Source organism: Oikopleura dioica, chromosome PAR (genome assembly GCF_907165135.1).
Source record: "Oikopleura dioica chromosome PAR, OKI2018_I68_1.0, whole genome shotgun sequence".
Taxonomy (NCBI): Eukaryota; Metazoa; Chordata; class Appendicularia; order Copelata; family Oikopleuridae; genus Oikopleura; species Oikopleura dioica.
Window position 1 is genome coordinate 6,338,583 of NC_137293.1, and position 15,581 is coordinate 6,354,163.

The 15,581-nt window shown below is 42.2% G+C and overlaps 4 protein-coding genes across 7 annotated transcripts; 2 read left to right on the forward strand and 2 right to left on the reverse strand.

Annotated features, from left to right (window-relative positions):
• Positions 1-204: 204 nt before the first annotated feature.
• Positions 205-2,801, reverse strand: LOC145702969 (uncharacterized). Its single transcript, XM_081780271.1, has 11 exons — positions 2,612-2,801; positions 2,009-2,572; positions 1,771-1,962; positions 1,503-1,729; positions 1,332-1,462; positions 1,223-1,284; positions 942-1,181; positions 667-897; positions 556-622; positions 460-510; positions 205-417 (listed from the first exon to the last, which is right to left on the reverse strand). Exons 1-11 carry the CDS (start codon positions 2,783-2,785, stop codon positions 338-340), a joined length of 2,019 nt encoding a protein of 672 aa, XP_081636397.1. The 5' UTR covers positions 2,786-2,801; the 3' UTR covers positions 205-337.
• Positions 2,802-3,103: 302 nt separating this feature from the next.
• Positions 3,104-6,530, reverse strand: LOC145702458 (uncharacterized). Of its 4 annotated transcripts, XM_081779686.1 has the most exons (12): positions 6,417-6,530; positions 5,880-6,207; positions 5,596-5,832; positions 5,434-5,518; positions 5,159-5,230; positions 5,032-5,112; positions 4,715-4,959; positions 4,505-4,576; positions 4,349-4,468; positions 4,103-4,307; positions 3,426-3,881; positions 3,104-3,381 (listed from the first exon to the last, which is right to left on the reverse strand). In XM_081779686.1, the coding sequence occupies exons 3-12, from the start codon at positions 5,671-5,673 to the stop codon at positions 3,179-3,181; spliced, it is 1,617 nt and encodes a 538-aa protein (XP_081635812.1). In that variant the 5' UTR covers positions 5,674-5,832; positions 5,880-6,207; positions 6,417-6,530; the 3' UTR covers positions 3,104-3,178. The 4 variants fall into 4 exon arrangements, with proteins under 4 accessions (XP_081635812.1, XP_081635813.1, XP_081635811.1 ...); XM_081779687.1 differs by lacking the exon at positions 6,417-6,530 and having other exon boundaries at positions 4,349-4,456; positions 5,880-6,235; XM_081779685.1 differs by lacking the exon at positions 6,417-6,530 and having other exon boundaries at positions 5,880-6,235.
• Positions 6,531-7,978: 1,448 nt separating this feature from the next.
• On the forward strand, positions 7,979-11,463 carry LOC145702808 (uncharacterized). The gene is made up of 8 exons (XM_081780082.1): positions 7,979-8,071; positions 9,065-9,168; positions 9,801-10,116; positions 10,161-10,390; positions 10,436-10,521; positions 10,568-10,860; positions 10,901-11,178; positions 11,220-11,463. Exons 1-8 carry the CDS (start codon positions 8,066-8,068, stop codon positions 11,353-11,355), a joined length of 1,449 nt encoding a protein of 482 aa, XP_081636208.1. The 5' UTR covers positions 7,979-8,065; the 3' UTR covers positions 11,356-11,463.
• Positions 11,464-11,959: 496 nt separating this feature from the next.
• LOC145702456 (potassium/sodium hyperpolarization-activated cyclic nucleotide-gated channel 2-like) lies at positions 11,960-14,614 on the forward strand. Its single transcript, XM_081779684.1, has 11 exons — positions 11,960-12,024; positions 12,070-12,157; positions 12,223-12,350; positions 12,393-12,606; positions 12,647-12,899; positions 12,940-13,164; positions 13,208-13,394; positions 13,435-13,743; positions 13,786-13,931; positions 14,079-14,407; positions 14,450-14,614. Exons 2-11 carry the CDS (start codon positions 12,106-12,108, stop codon positions 14,554-14,556), a joined length of 1,950 nt encoding a protein of 649 aa, XP_081635810.1. The 5' UTR covers positions 11,960-12,024; positions 12,070-12,105; the 3' UTR covers positions 14,557-14,614.
• Positions 14,615-15,581: the final 967 nt, after the last annotated feature.

The following is a 15,581-nucleotide window of genomic DNA, read 5'->3' on the forward strand; positions in this document are numbered from 1 at the left end:
CCATCCGGCTTTAACTTCACGGGGCTACTCGGAAAAGGGGATTGAGAATCATCATCGCAAGCGCACAAGCGCAAAATGTTAAAGCTCAATTATACTGAAGAATGCGCGCTGTCATTGTAAATCCTTTCTGCTGACGTGCGTAACTGTCTTTCGAAATTTAATAAGTAACTAATAGACTAGTCATTCTTTGAACTTTTGAAGATTGTATTTTGATAGATAAATGAACTGTAATTGCACTGGCAGGAATATGCAAAAGAAAGTAAGTAAATGAAAAAAATGATATGGAAAAAATAGGGTCGATAAATTCACAAAATTAAATATTGAAATCGTCTTTTTTTCAGAAGTTGAGCTGCTCGTTTTGAGAATTCACGCTGTTCAGCTTTTGCCTGTTGTTGGAGAAGCTTGTTGCTCCGTTGTCTTAAGATTTTTGTTACAAAATGTGGAGGGGAAAATGATTACCGGGGTTTTTGTCAGGAATTTCGTCGAGCCAGGCTTGAATGTCGGAGAGTCCTGAATATCTTGTGTTAGCATATCTTTTTTTCACCCAAAAATTACCCTGAATTGGCGCCGGCGTTTTAGACTGAGGTATCTGATTGGTGCCATAGGTGGAGAAGTTTGTTCCCTGAATGATGATTTACGCTTCTGTTGATGGTTTGTTTTACTTACTTGGTTGTTTGTTGGGCTTCGAAGTCCAGCGGGAAGGGGCATTGGAGACATGGACGGCATTGGGACATTCAACTGGCCAGTGTAGGTCGGGCTCATGTTAGTGATGTCATACTGGATTGGAGGTGGACTCTGGAAGCCGTTTTGCTCAGCGGAAGTTCCAGGCTGGGTGTTGATCCAATCGCCCGTTCGCATCATTGAACTCTGTTGCTGGACTCTGTCATAATCAGGAAGCTAGAAAAACTGCTGAAAAAGGGCTGGCAAACGGAAGCGCAAACCTTCAACCATTGGCCACTTCCAGATTTTTGATAGTAGCCGTTGTTCTGAAGAGCTCGCATTCTCTCTTCTGGTGTTGGAGCGTGATCCTGATTTTTTTGGAGCGTCACCGTTGGCTGCGAATTTGTAGCGAAGTTGATGGGCTGCACTTGCGGCTGAGAGTAGCTCCCCGGCGGGAGAATGAATTCCTCACAGGGTGGCATATCCATATGATCTGGCAGCGGATGGGCAGGCTCCATTCCCTGACAAAAAGGTAAAATTCATCAAGAAAGCTTTAGTTTACCTCCAGAATGCCGCGCTCTTGAATGAGTTTGTTGCGAGCCTCGCCAACTTCAAGCTGCTTTTCTGAAAAAATCACTAGTCAAAAATTGCAATCAAGGAAGAGTACTGACCTTTTTCTCGAGAAGATCCAGAGCGCAAAATGTGGACCAAAAGATCAGGACGGTTTTTCATAAAGAAGCCATCTTTGTGAACATAATGGCTGAAGTGATTTGGGTCGCTTCCAGTTTCCTCGCGTCGTTTTCTGAATTTTATTTAGGGAAAAAATTAGTAAGAGGGAAAACCTGAAGCCATAAAGATTTAATTGACGAATGAAGCTAGGAAATTCTTTCGTCTGAATTGGCGCCTTTTCCTCCTTCGACAGTTTCAAAAACTGGTGGTCGAAGGCTTCGCGCTCGATGATAAAATGATCCCCTTTCGAGTTCCAGTTGATCGAGTCAAACGACTCGTCGTTGAGGACTTCGAAGAGCTTGCTCACGAACGGCTGAATCTCGCACTTGCCAAGTGCTTCCTGAAATTTGTTAAGATGCATCTAACGGATTGTTTTTCTACCTTTTTCAAAGCAGCTTTGGATCCCTTTGGCGCTCTTTTTGTGAGAGCTTTCTTGCCAGTTCCTCTTGCTTTTCGGACAGGATTCTTCCTCTTCAGAAGCTGTTTTTCGGTAAATTCAGGGTCAGAATCTTCGGATTGATTCTTCGCTGTTCTTTGGCGGGTGCCTCGTCGATTTCCAAATCCTTGAAGCGCCTTAATACTTGTTTTAGAAGTTAGAACGTAGTTCGATGATTCTTACAGCTGTGGCGATATTGGCGATCATCACATTCACTTGGGTTTGAGTCGCATCCATTGTGATTTGATACTCGTAATCGTCCACTGGCTCGGTCTTGACCTGATCCATGAATTCTTCGAAATCATCGTAATCTTCAGGCTGGTTTTCTTTATTCGAATCCGGCCGGGCGTTGATGGGACTGTCAGACTGGTCGACCTCAGGTGGAGTTGGTACGAAGCCGTCGCCAACCGCGTTTTCTTCAGGAAGGCTGTCAGAAGATTTTGCTTTCTCGGAAATTTTCGGCGAAGGATTGGTCCTCGACCCATTTGATGCGTCGCCCAAAACAGCTGTCGTCTTCGGTTGGAGGGTTTTCTGCTCAACTGGCTCTGTATTTTTACAAACTTGAGTTTTGGGAGCAGACTTTTCTTTGGGCGTTTTCTTTGGTGGCTTCGATTCCTTCTTGGCTTTTGGCTCTTTGGTGGGCTTGGTTTTCGCATCCTTCTTAGCCTTTGGCTCTTTCTTGGACTTTGGTTCATTCTTAGCCTTCTCCACTTTTGCGCGTTTCGCTTTGGCACCCACTCTTTTTCCCTGTAATCATTCAATAACTGAAATCGCCCTATGCTTTACCTGAGGAATGTCATTAGACGGGACAGTGTTACCAAACGGCTTTGGAGCAGTTCTCTTCCTTGTCGTCCGCCGGAGAGAAGCTCCTGCTTGCTCCTCTTTTTGCTGAGGGCATTCGTCAATGTTCCCCTCGTCTGAGTTCTCTTTTTGATTTCCACCCTTCGCTGAAACTTTCATAATTGATGAAAAAAGATCGATTCCGAATAAAAATGAGCTGACAATAACAAATTTGCTCCGGTTCCGCCACCACTCTAGAGAGAAATTCCACGCCGGAACTCAACAACAACGCGAAAAAGGGATGTTCCCAAGTCTCATAGACGCTTTTGGCGATAAAACAGTAAGTTATGTAATAAAATTTATGATTTTGGAGCGTCTCCCAGATGATAAAAGCCGTTTTCGTGTTTTTATGTCTGCTAGACTTGACTGTAATTCAACGGTGGAAATAATTTTATTTTCTTGCTGGTCTCAAAGACTGGACCAAAACTGTAATTGCTTGTTATAACTTTATTAGTAGCGTGAATAAAATAATGCAGGTGAGAAAGTGAAGTTGGCAGTAGTGAAAACTTTGAATCAATAGGCGATCTTGAAATCGGTCTGGAAGCTCTTTCTCAAGAGTTCCTTTCGTCGAGCAAGATTGTCTTCCTTGTCTTCATCTTTCTCGGAATGAATCGAGCAGGAATGAGCGGCTCGGACGAAATCAACGACGACTTGGAGGAGATTTTTGGCGTTAATCAGCATCGAGTTGATTGATGTCGATTCGATTTCTTCGAGACCTAAAGAAGACTTTAGCTACTGTAAGTAATAATAGTAGTGGTACCTTGTCTCGCGTAGACTTTTGATAAGAGTCGCAGTTGATGTCTCAGCGGTTCTAGTTCTTCACTCGCCATCTTGAGCTGTTTCTTCAGTCGGATGTCCCGGCAGCCTTCCAGCAGCGGAATTCCATTATCCCTCAGCTCCACTGCCGAGAAACAAAGCTTTTTAGCCGCGATAATGAAGTCCTCATCAGATTGGCATGGCCCCTTCCCTTGAATGTACCACATCATCCCGGACATCGTGTCCTGCATGCTCTTCGCCACCGAGACAACATCAGTCGAGCCACTTGATCCCTGAACGTCAAGCTTTTCGAATTCTTGTTTTGCTTCTTTTTGGATCTCTCGGAGCTCGACGATGTTTTTGTTGACTTCTTCGATTTCGGTTTCGTCGATTCTATCTGCGATTTCTTCCCGAACCGCCGGTAGTTCATCACCTGACTCGTATTCGTAAATCGACTTTTCTGAAGATTAAAAATGATTAGCCGTTAATTTGATTTTCAATTTGTGGAGCTAATCGTCGATTAGTAATCGAGCTTGTAGGCATGAATCATAAGCTGTATGTGATCATAACTAAAGATTTATTATCAATATCGCTCGTCTAAAAATAAAAAAAATCTATAAAAATGGACAAAACCACAGTCTTATGGTTCCCAAAATTCATATGAATTCTGCTGCTTCTCACCTATATCCTCTTGGTCCGCATAATTATCATCGATGAACGACACATGCAGGCTCTGGTTGAATCTGAAGCTCATATCCGAGTCACGTGGTGTCGTCACTGTGCTAGATTTTCTCGAAGATGTTCGTCTCAATCGCTCCATTTGCAGCTTCATCGCATAATAACGCCACTTGTATACAATCGCCTTTGTCCGCTCATTCAATATTAACTGAATTTGGGCTTCAGGCGAACCTACAGTAAGAAACGAACCTGTTCATATTTGGCCTTTGCTTCATTTGTCAGTGAATTCTGCGCTGCTTTTGCCTCAAGTTCGCGTTGATAAGCATTTTTTACTTCGTTCAGTTGTCGTTCTATCGCCTTGAAAAACAGCTGTATGTAATCTCATTTCATTACAGTCAGACTTACAATATTCTGGGAAGCTCCATCGTCAGCCTTCTGACTCTGCTGCAACAACTGGGCCTTGGCCTTTGACAACGCCTAATAGTAGGAGGTAAAAGCAACAAAGTAAACAAAAGGCCAATCAAGCAAGAAAGACGATAATTTTAACCAAATTCAAAATGATCTGAATTTTCAATTACCAATCATCCAAAAGCTAAATAATTCATTTGATCTTACCTTCGAGGTTTTCTCAAGTTCCTGGCGAGCTACATCGTTGTAGTGGCGTTCCTCGTTTAGATTTCTTTCTAGAGCTCGTACTGATGACCTGACTTTCTCATGCTTGTCGGTGGCGCTTTGAAGCTCAACTTTCATCTGGTTTATTTTGGTCGAAGTTTCTGTGCAGATTTTTTCAAGTGCCAGGATTTGAGCTTCCTTTTCTTCCATTATCTTGTCTTTCTGTCTCATTGCTGACTCGAGCGAAGCTGAAAAGAAAGTGTCACTTGGGGAACAATAATAGGAAGATACTGTAGCAACCACTGCATTAGCTTACTTACCAATTTGTGAAGTTTGCTCCTGAAGTGTTTCTTCTAGCTCAGCGATTCGTGATGTGAGGACATTGTGATGCGCATCATTTTCTGAAGGGAGTTTAAAGTTGGGGAGATGGAGGAGGGATGAATTAACCTCGTTGTGCTTTTATCAGAGCACTGTGATTATACTGTAGTAAATCATTGAAGCTCATGAAGCCTGGCAAATCTAAATCGTTCGATGAATCTTGATGTTTATTGTTGTTATTGATAAATTACATGTAAGTCGAACGGTTGGGAAGACAGAGGAGTTGAACTGAGTGTATAAAACTTATCATCAAGGAAGAAGTTAAGAAAATTTATATACAATCCAGTTAATCATAGATTTATGGTCCGGTAAGGGACTCCCCTTGTTAGTTTTTTCCTACTTACTTGATCCACTGCTTGAATTGGTGCTTGTAACATTGTTATTCTGCCTCGTCAGTGATGAAAAAGCAGCTGCTCTATTCAGCACGCGCCTGGGGGCAGAGGGTTCCGAATTTCGCTCCGAAAATCGAGCGCCGGTTCGAAAAGTTCGGAAATTTCGGAACCCTTCCTGAGTGAACTTGAACTCGATTCTCTCTTTTCTCTCGTCGCCCCTGAAAGCCCACTTGGCGTTGGAGTTTTTCTCATGCTCTCTGTTTTCGGGAAATTTTAAAATTTAAGATTTCGGCCAATCAGATTTCCGGACAATTTCCTGAACTCGTGGAACCTCTCCTCTCCAAAGAAGCAAGCTCTGCGGCCAAATTTCGCGTATTCGGGGGAGTGAAGGTTGAATCCCCAAAACTTCCTCTGAAAATCGCATTCTGGAAAATCGAGTCAAAAATCTCGAAAAAAACCTAAACGTTGATTTTCGCGATGATCCATTTTGCGAGAAGACATCTTCGTCTGGTTCGAGGACAATGAGATCGATGAGTGATTTATTCTCGGCGAGAAGGCCGAGGTTGGTTTCTTCCGCTTCCGTGAGGTTTTTCTTGAGCTGGAGGATGATTCGCTCCATTTGATCGACTTGCTTCTTGAACTTCGAATTTTCATTGTTTATCTTCCTCTCCACCTTCCTCATCGATTCCAAATCGTTGGCACATTTCTGATGCATTCTATTTTCATTTTCAAATCTCTCCGTCAGCACCTTCATTTTCTCCTTCATCTCTTCAAGTTCAATTCTTTCTGAAACAAAAAAAGTCGATTTTTGAAAAACTCAATTTGCTTTGCAATTTTCAATTAATCATTGAAAAGAAACGCAAATAAGAAGAGATCGGCGAATCGATTCTACTAACGGACGGGTGAATTTTGCTTTTTACGCCTCGTGGCTCATCAAGAATCCGATTTCGCGGTACTTTTTTTTCGCATAATGGTTCAATATTAAAAAATAGTACCTAGTTCATTTTGCTCGAAATAGTATCGTTCAGGCTCGTTTTTGAGCATTTTCGTCAGCTCGATTTGATTTTCTCCAACATCATACAACTCATTCAGCGTATTTGGACTCAGGGCCGGGCTCAGAAACCTGTTTAAAAACCTGAGTCAGGGTCAAAATTGCCGTCGATGTACTTTTTGAAATCTGGCGAAGCGGGGCTTCTTTTGAAGCTTTTTGAGAACCCTGACTCAGGTTTTCAAAACAGGTTGCCGAGCCCTGACTCAGGGAAAGGTTGAAAATGGCGGTAAGGATCTCCCCAGTCTTCTCAATCGTGTCAGGATCGTCAGATAAGGGTTGAAATGAACCAGCAGCTTGGCAAAAACGAACAAGTTCTTCATGACTTTGGGAAAATAAAACAACTCCGACTTATGATTTGATGAAAGAATTTTCCATTTTTTCGGATGTTTCATAATTTTTCCTCATCCTCTCCTAAAGCAGCTGCAAAAGTAACTTTTGACGATTTCACGGCTAGTTTGGACACGAAACTAAATAATTTCTCGTCGCAGTTTTGGGCAAAAGAAATCAGAAGATTCCATTTCTCCCGATTTTCGATTGCTTGTAGTTTTCCTGTATTGAGGTATTTTTCGATGATAAACAATTCTAGCTCTTCCCAGCTGGCTTCAGAAGCATTTGAAAGGGACTCGGAGAAGTACTCGTAAAATTGACGGAAAATATGCCCAGCTAAAAAGAAGGATCAAAGCTTTCATTTTGAATTCTTCTTATTTTTCTTGATCCTTGCCTAAGTGAGAAATTTTCAAGGGCATCGACCCCTTTTTTTCTTTTTGCTCTTCTCTCTTTCTCTCTTTTTAAAATCTTTCCGTTACTTTTGAAATTTGTAAATTTGATGATTGAAATCAAAGAATCATAAGACGCTGTTTCCGGTTCATATTTGACGCGGTCTCAAATCAGAGCACTCCTCATAAACAACCCCCTTAGAGTTCCCCTTATTCCCCGCGGACCCCCTAGGCCCTAGGGGCTCACCCAGGGGTCCCCCCACCAGACCCTCCCCCCGATAGTCCTCATTCCTTGATCTGACCACGGGTCGAATTTCTAGTGATATGGAATTAAAAGTCTCCAGCTCGAATAAGCCCTTTCTTTGGATAATAATTTATTGATTATAATTTTTTCAACAAAGCCTTTATTGATTTTCCTTGAAACACAGACGCTTAAAGTCGAAAAGTGCAAATGGATGCTTCTCGAAGTCATTTTTCAATTAGTCACAACCTACAACTCGTAAGCCTCCCACCAGGTGCTACTGAGCTTGAGTTCATTAGTAGCTTCAAGTTGAGTCTGTCCGACAGAGAAACAAAGTTCTCCCAAAGAATGACAACGATGATGTTATCGTTTGAATTGATGCAACTGCTCAGCGTCTTGGAATGTCTTCATTTTCGTCGTGTCTTGTTTGGTTGGTTTTGTCGTTGAGCTGGGAGCAGGGTGGCTCAACTCAGACTACTCTCGCACTCGACCCTCTGTTCCCAACGCTGATTGGAGCGCGCACCAACTCGCCCAATCGCGCCAACTCGCACAAAACCAGCATCAAATCGACGAATTTCAAAAAAAAAACAACCAGAGCAGAGCCATTTCCAGCCCCGCCCCGGCCATCTTCGGACGATGAAGGTATGTATCCAACACTATCATCAGCAATTCAACTGTGGGTAAGTAAAAGCTAAAGTTGTTGAATTCAACAACTCGAGATAAACGACTCGCATTTATGCTTTTTTCGGTCATTTTCGTGTCAAATTTTCTTCATCCCTTTTTCCAATTAACATTTTATCGTCACTTTTATACAGTAAGATGCATTACAGCTCGATTGAGTCATTTTGGAACGAATCCAATGCGCCGAAATTAGCACAAACGAACCACTTTCTTGAAAGTGAAATCTCCAATGCTTGATTTTCTTCATAAAATCGATAAATTTTCTTTTCTATAGAAATGATTTCAAACTTACTTTTTTCAGAATTTCTTGTAGAAAAGGTGAATAGATGAATCTTTGAAATAGGAATTCAAAATCAATATTTGCGTAATATGAATTCAATATATTCAAATAATGTTACATTGATTAATTTTAGATTGCTATAATGTAAAGCCGCGTAGCGGCTTTTCTAAAAATAAAGCCACGAAGCGGCTTCGCTAGAATAACAAGTTCAAGCAGAAAAATATTCTAGCGAAGCCGTTTCGCGGCTATATTTCTTAAAAAAGCCGCTACGCGGCTTTCCATTATTGCTTTTTTGGACCCTGACTCAGGTTTTAACACATGTTGTCACGCAGTAAAGAAGCCAACCCGAATTATGTTGACTTCATGTATAATTGCACACAGTTTTCTTGAAACCAAGCAATTAGCTTTTGATGATTTGATGAGCCAAGGGATTTTTTATGATAAAATAAGGCAGGAAAGAAAAACTTGTTGAAAGAAACACTTTGCGATCGTAAACTTCCCCCGGGCGACCCTGACCGTCCGATTGACTTGGTGCTTCTGCGATTGAGCTTGATGCAAATCGAAATTTCTAGCAGAATGCGAAAAATGCCGTTAATCTGTTTACGACCATAACAACGCTGAAAGATCATTCTTTTATCATCGATTTTGATCAGTAATAACAACTGTTCATTTAGTTCGACTGTAAGGTCTGCCAAGTTCTACAGTTTTATTTGCCAGCTGTGGCGAAGGAAATTGTATGCTTCAACTGTGAAAGAAAATTTAACATCACCAATAACAGGTAAAATTGTCAAAGAAGGGAAAAAGAAAAATGAGAACTCGAGCTGGAAGAGAATAGCTCGTTGTGTCCAATCAACCAAAATCGATAAAAGAGACCGCCATTGGGATCAGTGATGCGACAAAAGAAACAAAAAACAATTCAGCGTTTGCTGAAAATGACCAATTGTTTGTTTGAATTGAAGCTTGAACTTGTAGTCGTTTTTTTTCGCCGCTGTAGGAATACAGTAACATCAGGATCGAAAATTTTTCCAAGTTTTCAAATGCGAATTCGCGCAAGATCAATGTTTATTGATCGACTCATTCTCAAATCGACATAAAATGGCCTTTTGAGGTGACAGCTCGCTTTTTATGGCGGCTCGGGTTATTGTTACAACGAAACTCACACCATTTTTTTCTGCCTTAGCAGCGTCTTTTGATTGAAATTACAGCCCCTTCCAGTTGAAATTGATAATAAAACAGGGGGTCCTCTAGTTCACTCTTGACTTGATGCATGTGTCCCCTAGTTCATCCCGCCCACGCAGTAGCGTTGCTAGGTAGACGATGATTTAGGGGACACAAGCATCAAGTCGAGGATGAACAAGGGGAAGCCCTATTTTATTCGATCGTCAAATTCTAAAGCTAACATCATTCTAGTTTTCGTAGAACAAGTCCAGTCGAATCATCCTCCCGCCCATCTACCCCACTGCCAATCACAAACGGAAATCCACATCATGAAAGCAATGCATCCCAAGAACACGCACAACCCTACGAATTTATCCCTCCAAAACCTCCCGTCGATAGGGTTCGAAATCAGCTAGGCGAATTCACCAAGGCCAAGGAAGAAGTTGAGAAGAAAGAAGAGCCGTCTCTGAAAAGAAACTCGCATATTGAAACGAATGGAACGGATCACGAAGAAGAAGAATATCACTCCAATACAAGTACAGAGGATGTTTCCAAGCGCGGTCGAAAGGTTTCCTCCCATTTTAGCGCCATTTTTTCAATATCAAAATCTAGCGCAAGAAAACCGAGCGTCTAGTCCAACTAGAGCAGCACGAACTCGAACAATCGAGCCAGAAACGAACAAAGTCCGAATCCTCTCCCTCCGTCAGTTTCCGCAACTCGCCCATGATTCCCACCCAGCCCCATCCAAACAACACTTGTGGCGGTTGCGCGAAACGATTAAATACTATTCCAGATTTTAAAACAACGACGACGAAATGTATCGACTGCATTCGCTGGTTTTGGTGAGTCAAAAACGCTCTCTGCCTTCTTATTAGGAAATCTTGTAGCGTCCAATGTACGGAAGACTTTTTAATGAAAGAAGAAGGCAGCGAATATTTCGTCTGCAAGGTCAAAAAGCGCTGCAATCCAACAGGTCTCCTTATCCTCTCCCTCAAAACATTCCCTAACTAAAAATTCAGCGAGAGGTCGAGCCAGACTCAAACACTCCCCAGACAAAGCGGAATCGAAGCCTAAGATCGTCAAGAAAACAATCAGTTCGGAACCGACCGCGAACGGGATCAAAATACGCAACTGGGCCAGTCGCCCTGTAAAAAGACGACCAAAGAAGAGAAACAACTTTCCAGCGTTGGGGACGATCATCTGTTGCGATCACGAATGGTGTACGTACACCTTGACAATCACAGCTGCAAATCAACGGAGGGCGAAGACCTGCTTGAATCTTCACACAAAAAGATGCCTTGAAAATTTCAAGGTCAGAAACAAAAACATGCTCGTTATAATGATTTTTGTAGAATGGTCGGCGCTTGGACTACAACCCGAATGGAAAATCGACGTATGTTGCGATCAGTAAATTCGGCCTAGGCCACCAATCGGCGATAAAAACTGAACCATTGGCGAATATTCAAGGCCAGTATCACCAAGAACAAACGAGTAAGCTGCCGGAACAAGTGCCACTTTTTGGACTCAAGAAGGAAATCATGGACGAAACTACAAACATAGAAGAAATTGATGAAGATGATTGGTCGACAGATGAAGAAGGTGGCTCGTCAGCAGATGAAGAGCAGCAAAGGTAAGAGAAGACTAAGCAGCTGATCTGATGAAGAGTTACAGTGATTCGCCACCGTACATGACCGAGCTAGATATGCTGCCCGAACCCGCGACGCATCCAGAAGTTCCAGTGCCCGTGAATGGCGGGATTCCAGTGCCCACAAACGGCGTCCTCCCCGAGCCCGACCTCGTCAACTGAACGATAGCTGTCTCTATATAAATCTATTACTATTCGATTTTCGATGCAAAACTCAAAGTTTTCAAAGTTTTATGAAAAGTATAAAATACATGAAATATCTCATTTATAGTTCAGTTTTGTTGATTTCAAGATCAGTAAAGTTTGACAATTTGGTTTCTTGAAAACAGAGATTGGTCAAATTGATATTTGCAACTTAAGTGTTCGTTGATTTCAGGAGAAAAAAACAATCAGAAAAGTCTCAAGATTTCATCTTCGGATAATTCGCCCGTAGCCCGTAGCGAAGCTTGTAATCGCGTGTGATCTTCCTACTTCCTGAATCGCTAAGCCAGACTCCATTCTGGGCCTATCTAAGAACATGCAAGTGGAATGTTAATAGTTATGTCAAAAAGGCACCAGTACGGGCTCCCTCACTTTTGCAGATGCTTCGCGACCGCAAGAATTCCGCCGCTCACAAAAGGCGCACTCCGCGATAATTGAACTGCTGTAATTGTACGTAATCACAGAACCAGGCTTGGTGAGAAAGAGCCTTTTCACGTAAGTTGTTGATTTTCGCGGAAATGTCTCTCGATTCTAGAACAAATCCCTTGATCCCACTTTGTTTTTATTTCAACTTCAGTCTTTCAAAAATCATAGAAGGCTTCAAAGGTCCAGCGCCAACGAAGAAAAAAGGTATGAAAGGGTTGAAAACGGAGCTTTTGAATATATTTTTTTCAGAAAGAATAAAGGGCTAGAGGTCAGTGCCCTCAAAAAATGCTGAGAACGGAGGCAAAAGATCCGTTTGCCGACCTTCCGGGGTCTAGGACTGGTTCGAGAGCAGGGTTTTTTTATTATGAATTTGTACAGTAATTATTGAACCGGGAAACAGACAAATGACACTGACAGTAGATGGTGCCATCACCCACCGGAATTCAAATGTATCAATGTTAAGCTTTCGAGGGAACAGTAAATATCAGAATTATTCCACAAGGGATCGCTTGGAAAATGAACAACAGCGCGTAAGTACTCCTTTTTTCAAGCCTGTTCTATCATCATTTCAGCTTGACGCTGCTCCAGCTTTCACGATGCATCCGCATTCGACATTTCGCATCATTTGGGACATCGGGACTGTGATCATTTTACTCGTGAACGTGATCTTCATTCCTTATCAAATCGCGTTCTGCACGAGGCCGGAGCAACGGCGCGCGTACATTCATCTCTTCGCTTTTTCCGACTTTTGGTTTTTGATCGATATTCTCTTCAACTTTAAAACAGGTAAAAAAACTGTCAAAAAACAGCTTTTAACCTTTTTTAGGATTCCTGAAAGAAACAGCAATAGAAACAGAAGTCGTCTTCGACCCCGACGAAATCCGCGAAAAATACATCAAAGGCTGGTTCATCATCGATTTCATCTCGTCCGTGCCTTGGGATATTTGCCTGGGCCTGCTGCTTGGCACTGAAAATGACTCGAAGATCTTCCTGAAGATTTTGAGAATGGTGAAGCTTCTCAAACTCATGCGGCTCTCCAGATTAACGAAGACGCTCAACCAGTGGGAAGACGTTCTCAGGTAGGTTCAAATCTCTTTCTGGGTAAAAAATTAATTCTAGCTTTCAATACGGAATTACAATCAACGGAACGGTGGTGAAGTTCTTCAAGCTGATTTCGTACATTCTCCTTTTCATCCACATCAACGCTGTGATCCTCTTCCTTGTTCCCTCAATGATGGATTTTCCCGCGCGAGAATATGACAATACTCCGCTAGAAAATGTTCTTGGACCTTCTTGGCCGTATTTGAGAAAGTTGGAAAACGAAGAGCCATTCATTCAATACAGGTGATTTTTCTCCGTCAATTGTTCTGACAACATCTCCTTTTAGTTGGTCATTTTTCAAAGCCGCATCAAACATGATGGTCATTGGATATGGTCGAAGCTTTCCTCTGTGTTTGGTAGACATGGGGATCGTCATGTGGTCCATGTTCTCCGGCTGCTTGGTCTTTGCCATCGCCATTGCCGAGATTACATCCTTAATCCATGCGTTGAACACCTCCAGCTCCCAGTACAAGGTACCTTTCTCTAAGAAATGGTTGAAAATAATGTTTTCAGGAAAAAATGACTGAAATGGACGAATACATGAATTTCTGCAAAGTCCCAATCGACCTTCGAAATCGCGTGCGAGACTACTACGAGGTTCGCTTCAAGGGAAAAATGTTCAACGAAACCGACATTCTCAACGAGTTGAATCCGCTTCTTCGCGAAAAGATCGTCAACTTCAACTGCCGGGCGCTGATTAAATCCGTCGAGTTTTTGGCGACTGCTGATCCGGAATTCGTGGCCGAGCTGATCAGTCGACTGCAGTTTGAAGTTTACTTGCCAGGAGATGAGATAATTACGGAAGGAGAAAAGGGCACTCATGTTAGTCTTTTCCTTTAATTCGTGAAATGAACATGTTTGTAGATGTACTTCATCAGCCAAGGATCCGTGCAAGTGAAGACGAAAAAGACTGGCAAGCCGATCATCCTCTCGGAAGGCGATCATTTTGGCGAAATCTGTCTTTTCGCTCCTAATTTGCGTCGAACTGCATCAATCGTCGGCCAACACACGTGAGTACCGGACTTTTTTACTTTTACTTTTACTTTTACTTTTTGTGGCTTGACCAATGAAAAGACGAGAGTCAAACGTAGGCGGAAAAGGAGAATTTTGGTTGGCCAAGGCATAATTCGATTGCTCTATTCATATCAATTTTTCAGCGTGCATGTTTACACCCTTTCCTCATCCGACTTCAACGACGCCCTAAAATGGTATCCCGGAGAAAAGATCGAAATCCAAAAAGTGGCGATTGAACGAATGGACATGTTGCTCAACGAAATGAAGCGAAAAATGGACGGACCTCAAGGCCGAACCTCGCTAAGCGCCGAAGTCATTTCCGACCTTCAAAAGTACCGAAACGTCCTCCAGGAGCAGAATCGACAAGCGCGGGCTAGCCAATCTGAGTTTGCTCAAAATCGCAAGTCGAAGAACAAAAGCAGCACTGCGAAATCGTTGCTCAGGCAGATGAACGACAACGAATCCATCAACGGTAAGAACTGAACATTGAGCTTCAACCAACTGTTTTCGTCAGTGAACGTTCTGGCAGAACTGACGAAGCCGAAGGCGCAAGAAATTTCAACGTTTCAATTCAATGAAGGATACGAAGATCAACCATCGTCCAGTGATGAAGAAAACTAATTGCTCTGTGCTGAAGAATTTTATTCAAAACTATCTATTTAATAAATTTTATTTATTTATCCAACAAAACAGAAGGTTTCCTTGCTTCTGACGAATCAAATTGCTTTCTTTCAACCTACATGTTGATTGAAGCTTTTGATTCGCTAATAAAGGGAACCATCTATTTGTGTCCTGGCAAAAGCCTGAGTCAGGGGGCAAAGGAGCTTGGATGAAAAGCCGCGTAGCGGCTTTTTTAAAATCGAAGCCGCGCAGCGGCTTCGCCGAAATTGCAACTTAAATCTGATTTTGAACTAAGATTCAGATTGCAATCTCGGCGAAGCCGCTTTGCGGCTTCGGTTTAAAAAAAAAGCCGCTACGCGGCTTTTCATTCAAGCTCCTTTAGCCCCTGACTCAGATAATTTCAAAAAAATTTTTGCGGGTCCGGAAATCATAAAAAATCTGAAAGTGCAGTTTTCTTCAGCTCGTCGAGACGAGTCGAATGATGGGTCAAACTTTTGATGACTCCAATGATTAACCGGTTAGCCGGCAATTTCCCGGAAAATACATTTCCGGTCGCCGTTTTTGTTCTAGAAATGCTAGAATGACAAAAAAAGCGGAAAACTGGTCCTTGAAGTTAGTTCTTCTGTGGGTGAAAAAATGAGAATCATATCTCTAACCATAAGATGCTTATCACCAAAATTCTATTTTCTTATGAAAATGGGACCGAAAATTAGGAAGGTGCAGCAACAACGAAATACATACAAAATTTAGAATTTTTATCGTTAAAAAAAGTTTCGCTATATATTCGACCAATATCTTTTCGCCCACAGTAGAACTGATCATAAGGATCAGTTTCCGGGTTCATTCATCATCCTTTAAGAACAAAAACGGCGACCGGAAACGTATTTTCCGGTAACCAGCCGGTTAACCGGTCAATCCTTGGAGTTATCAAGAGTTTGACCCACCATTCGACTCGTCTCAACAAGCTGAAGAAAACTGCACTTTCAGAATTTTTACGATTTTCAGACCCGCAAAAATTTTTTTGA

Coding starts and splice junctions, on each gene's coding strand:
- LOC145702456 (XM_081779684.1), top strand. CDS start 12,106: ATGCTGAGAACGGAGGCAAAAGATCCGTTTGCCGACCTTCCGGGGTCT. Junction 12,607..12,646: donor TCTCTTCAACTTTAAAACAG/GTAAAAAAACTG, acceptor AACCTTTTTTAG/GATTCCTGAAAGAAACAGCA. Junction 12,900..12,939: donor CAGTGGGAAGACGTTCTCAG/GTAGGTTCAAAT, acceptor AATTAATTCTAG/CTTTCAATACGGAATTACAA.
- LOC145702458 (XM_081779686.1), bottom strand. CDS start 5,673: ATGAGAAAAACTCCAACGCCAAGTGGGCTTTCAGGGGCGACGAGAGAA. Junction 5,113..5,158: donor TCTGATAAAAGCACAACGAG/GTTAATTCATCC, acceptor AACTCCCTTCAG/AAAATGATGCGCATCACAAT. Junction 4,469..4,504: donor ATGGAGCTTCCCAGAATATT/GTAAGTCTGACT, acceptor GATTACATACAG/CTGTTTTTCAAGGCGATAGA.
- LOC145702808 (XM_081780082.1), top strand. Junction 10,522..10,567: donor AAAGCGCTGCAATCCAACAG/GTCTCCTTATCC, acceptor CTAAAAATTCAG/CGAGAGGTCGAGCCAGACTC. Junction 10,861..10,900: donor GATGCCTTGAAAATTTCAAG/GTCAGAAACAAA, acceptor TGATTTTTGTAG/AATGGTCGGCGCTTGGACTA.
- LOC145702969 (XM_081780271.1), bottom strand. CDS start 2,785: ATGAAAGTTTCAGCGAAGGGTGGAAATCAAAAAGAGAACTCAGACGAG. Junction 898..941: donor GAAGTGGCCAATGGTTGAAG/GTTTGCGCTTCC, acceptor CAGTTTTTCTAG/CTTCCTGATTATGACAGAGT. Junction 623..666: donor GAAGCCCAACAAACAACCAA/GTAAGTAAAACA, acceptor ATCATCATTCAG/GGAACAAACTTCTCCACCTA.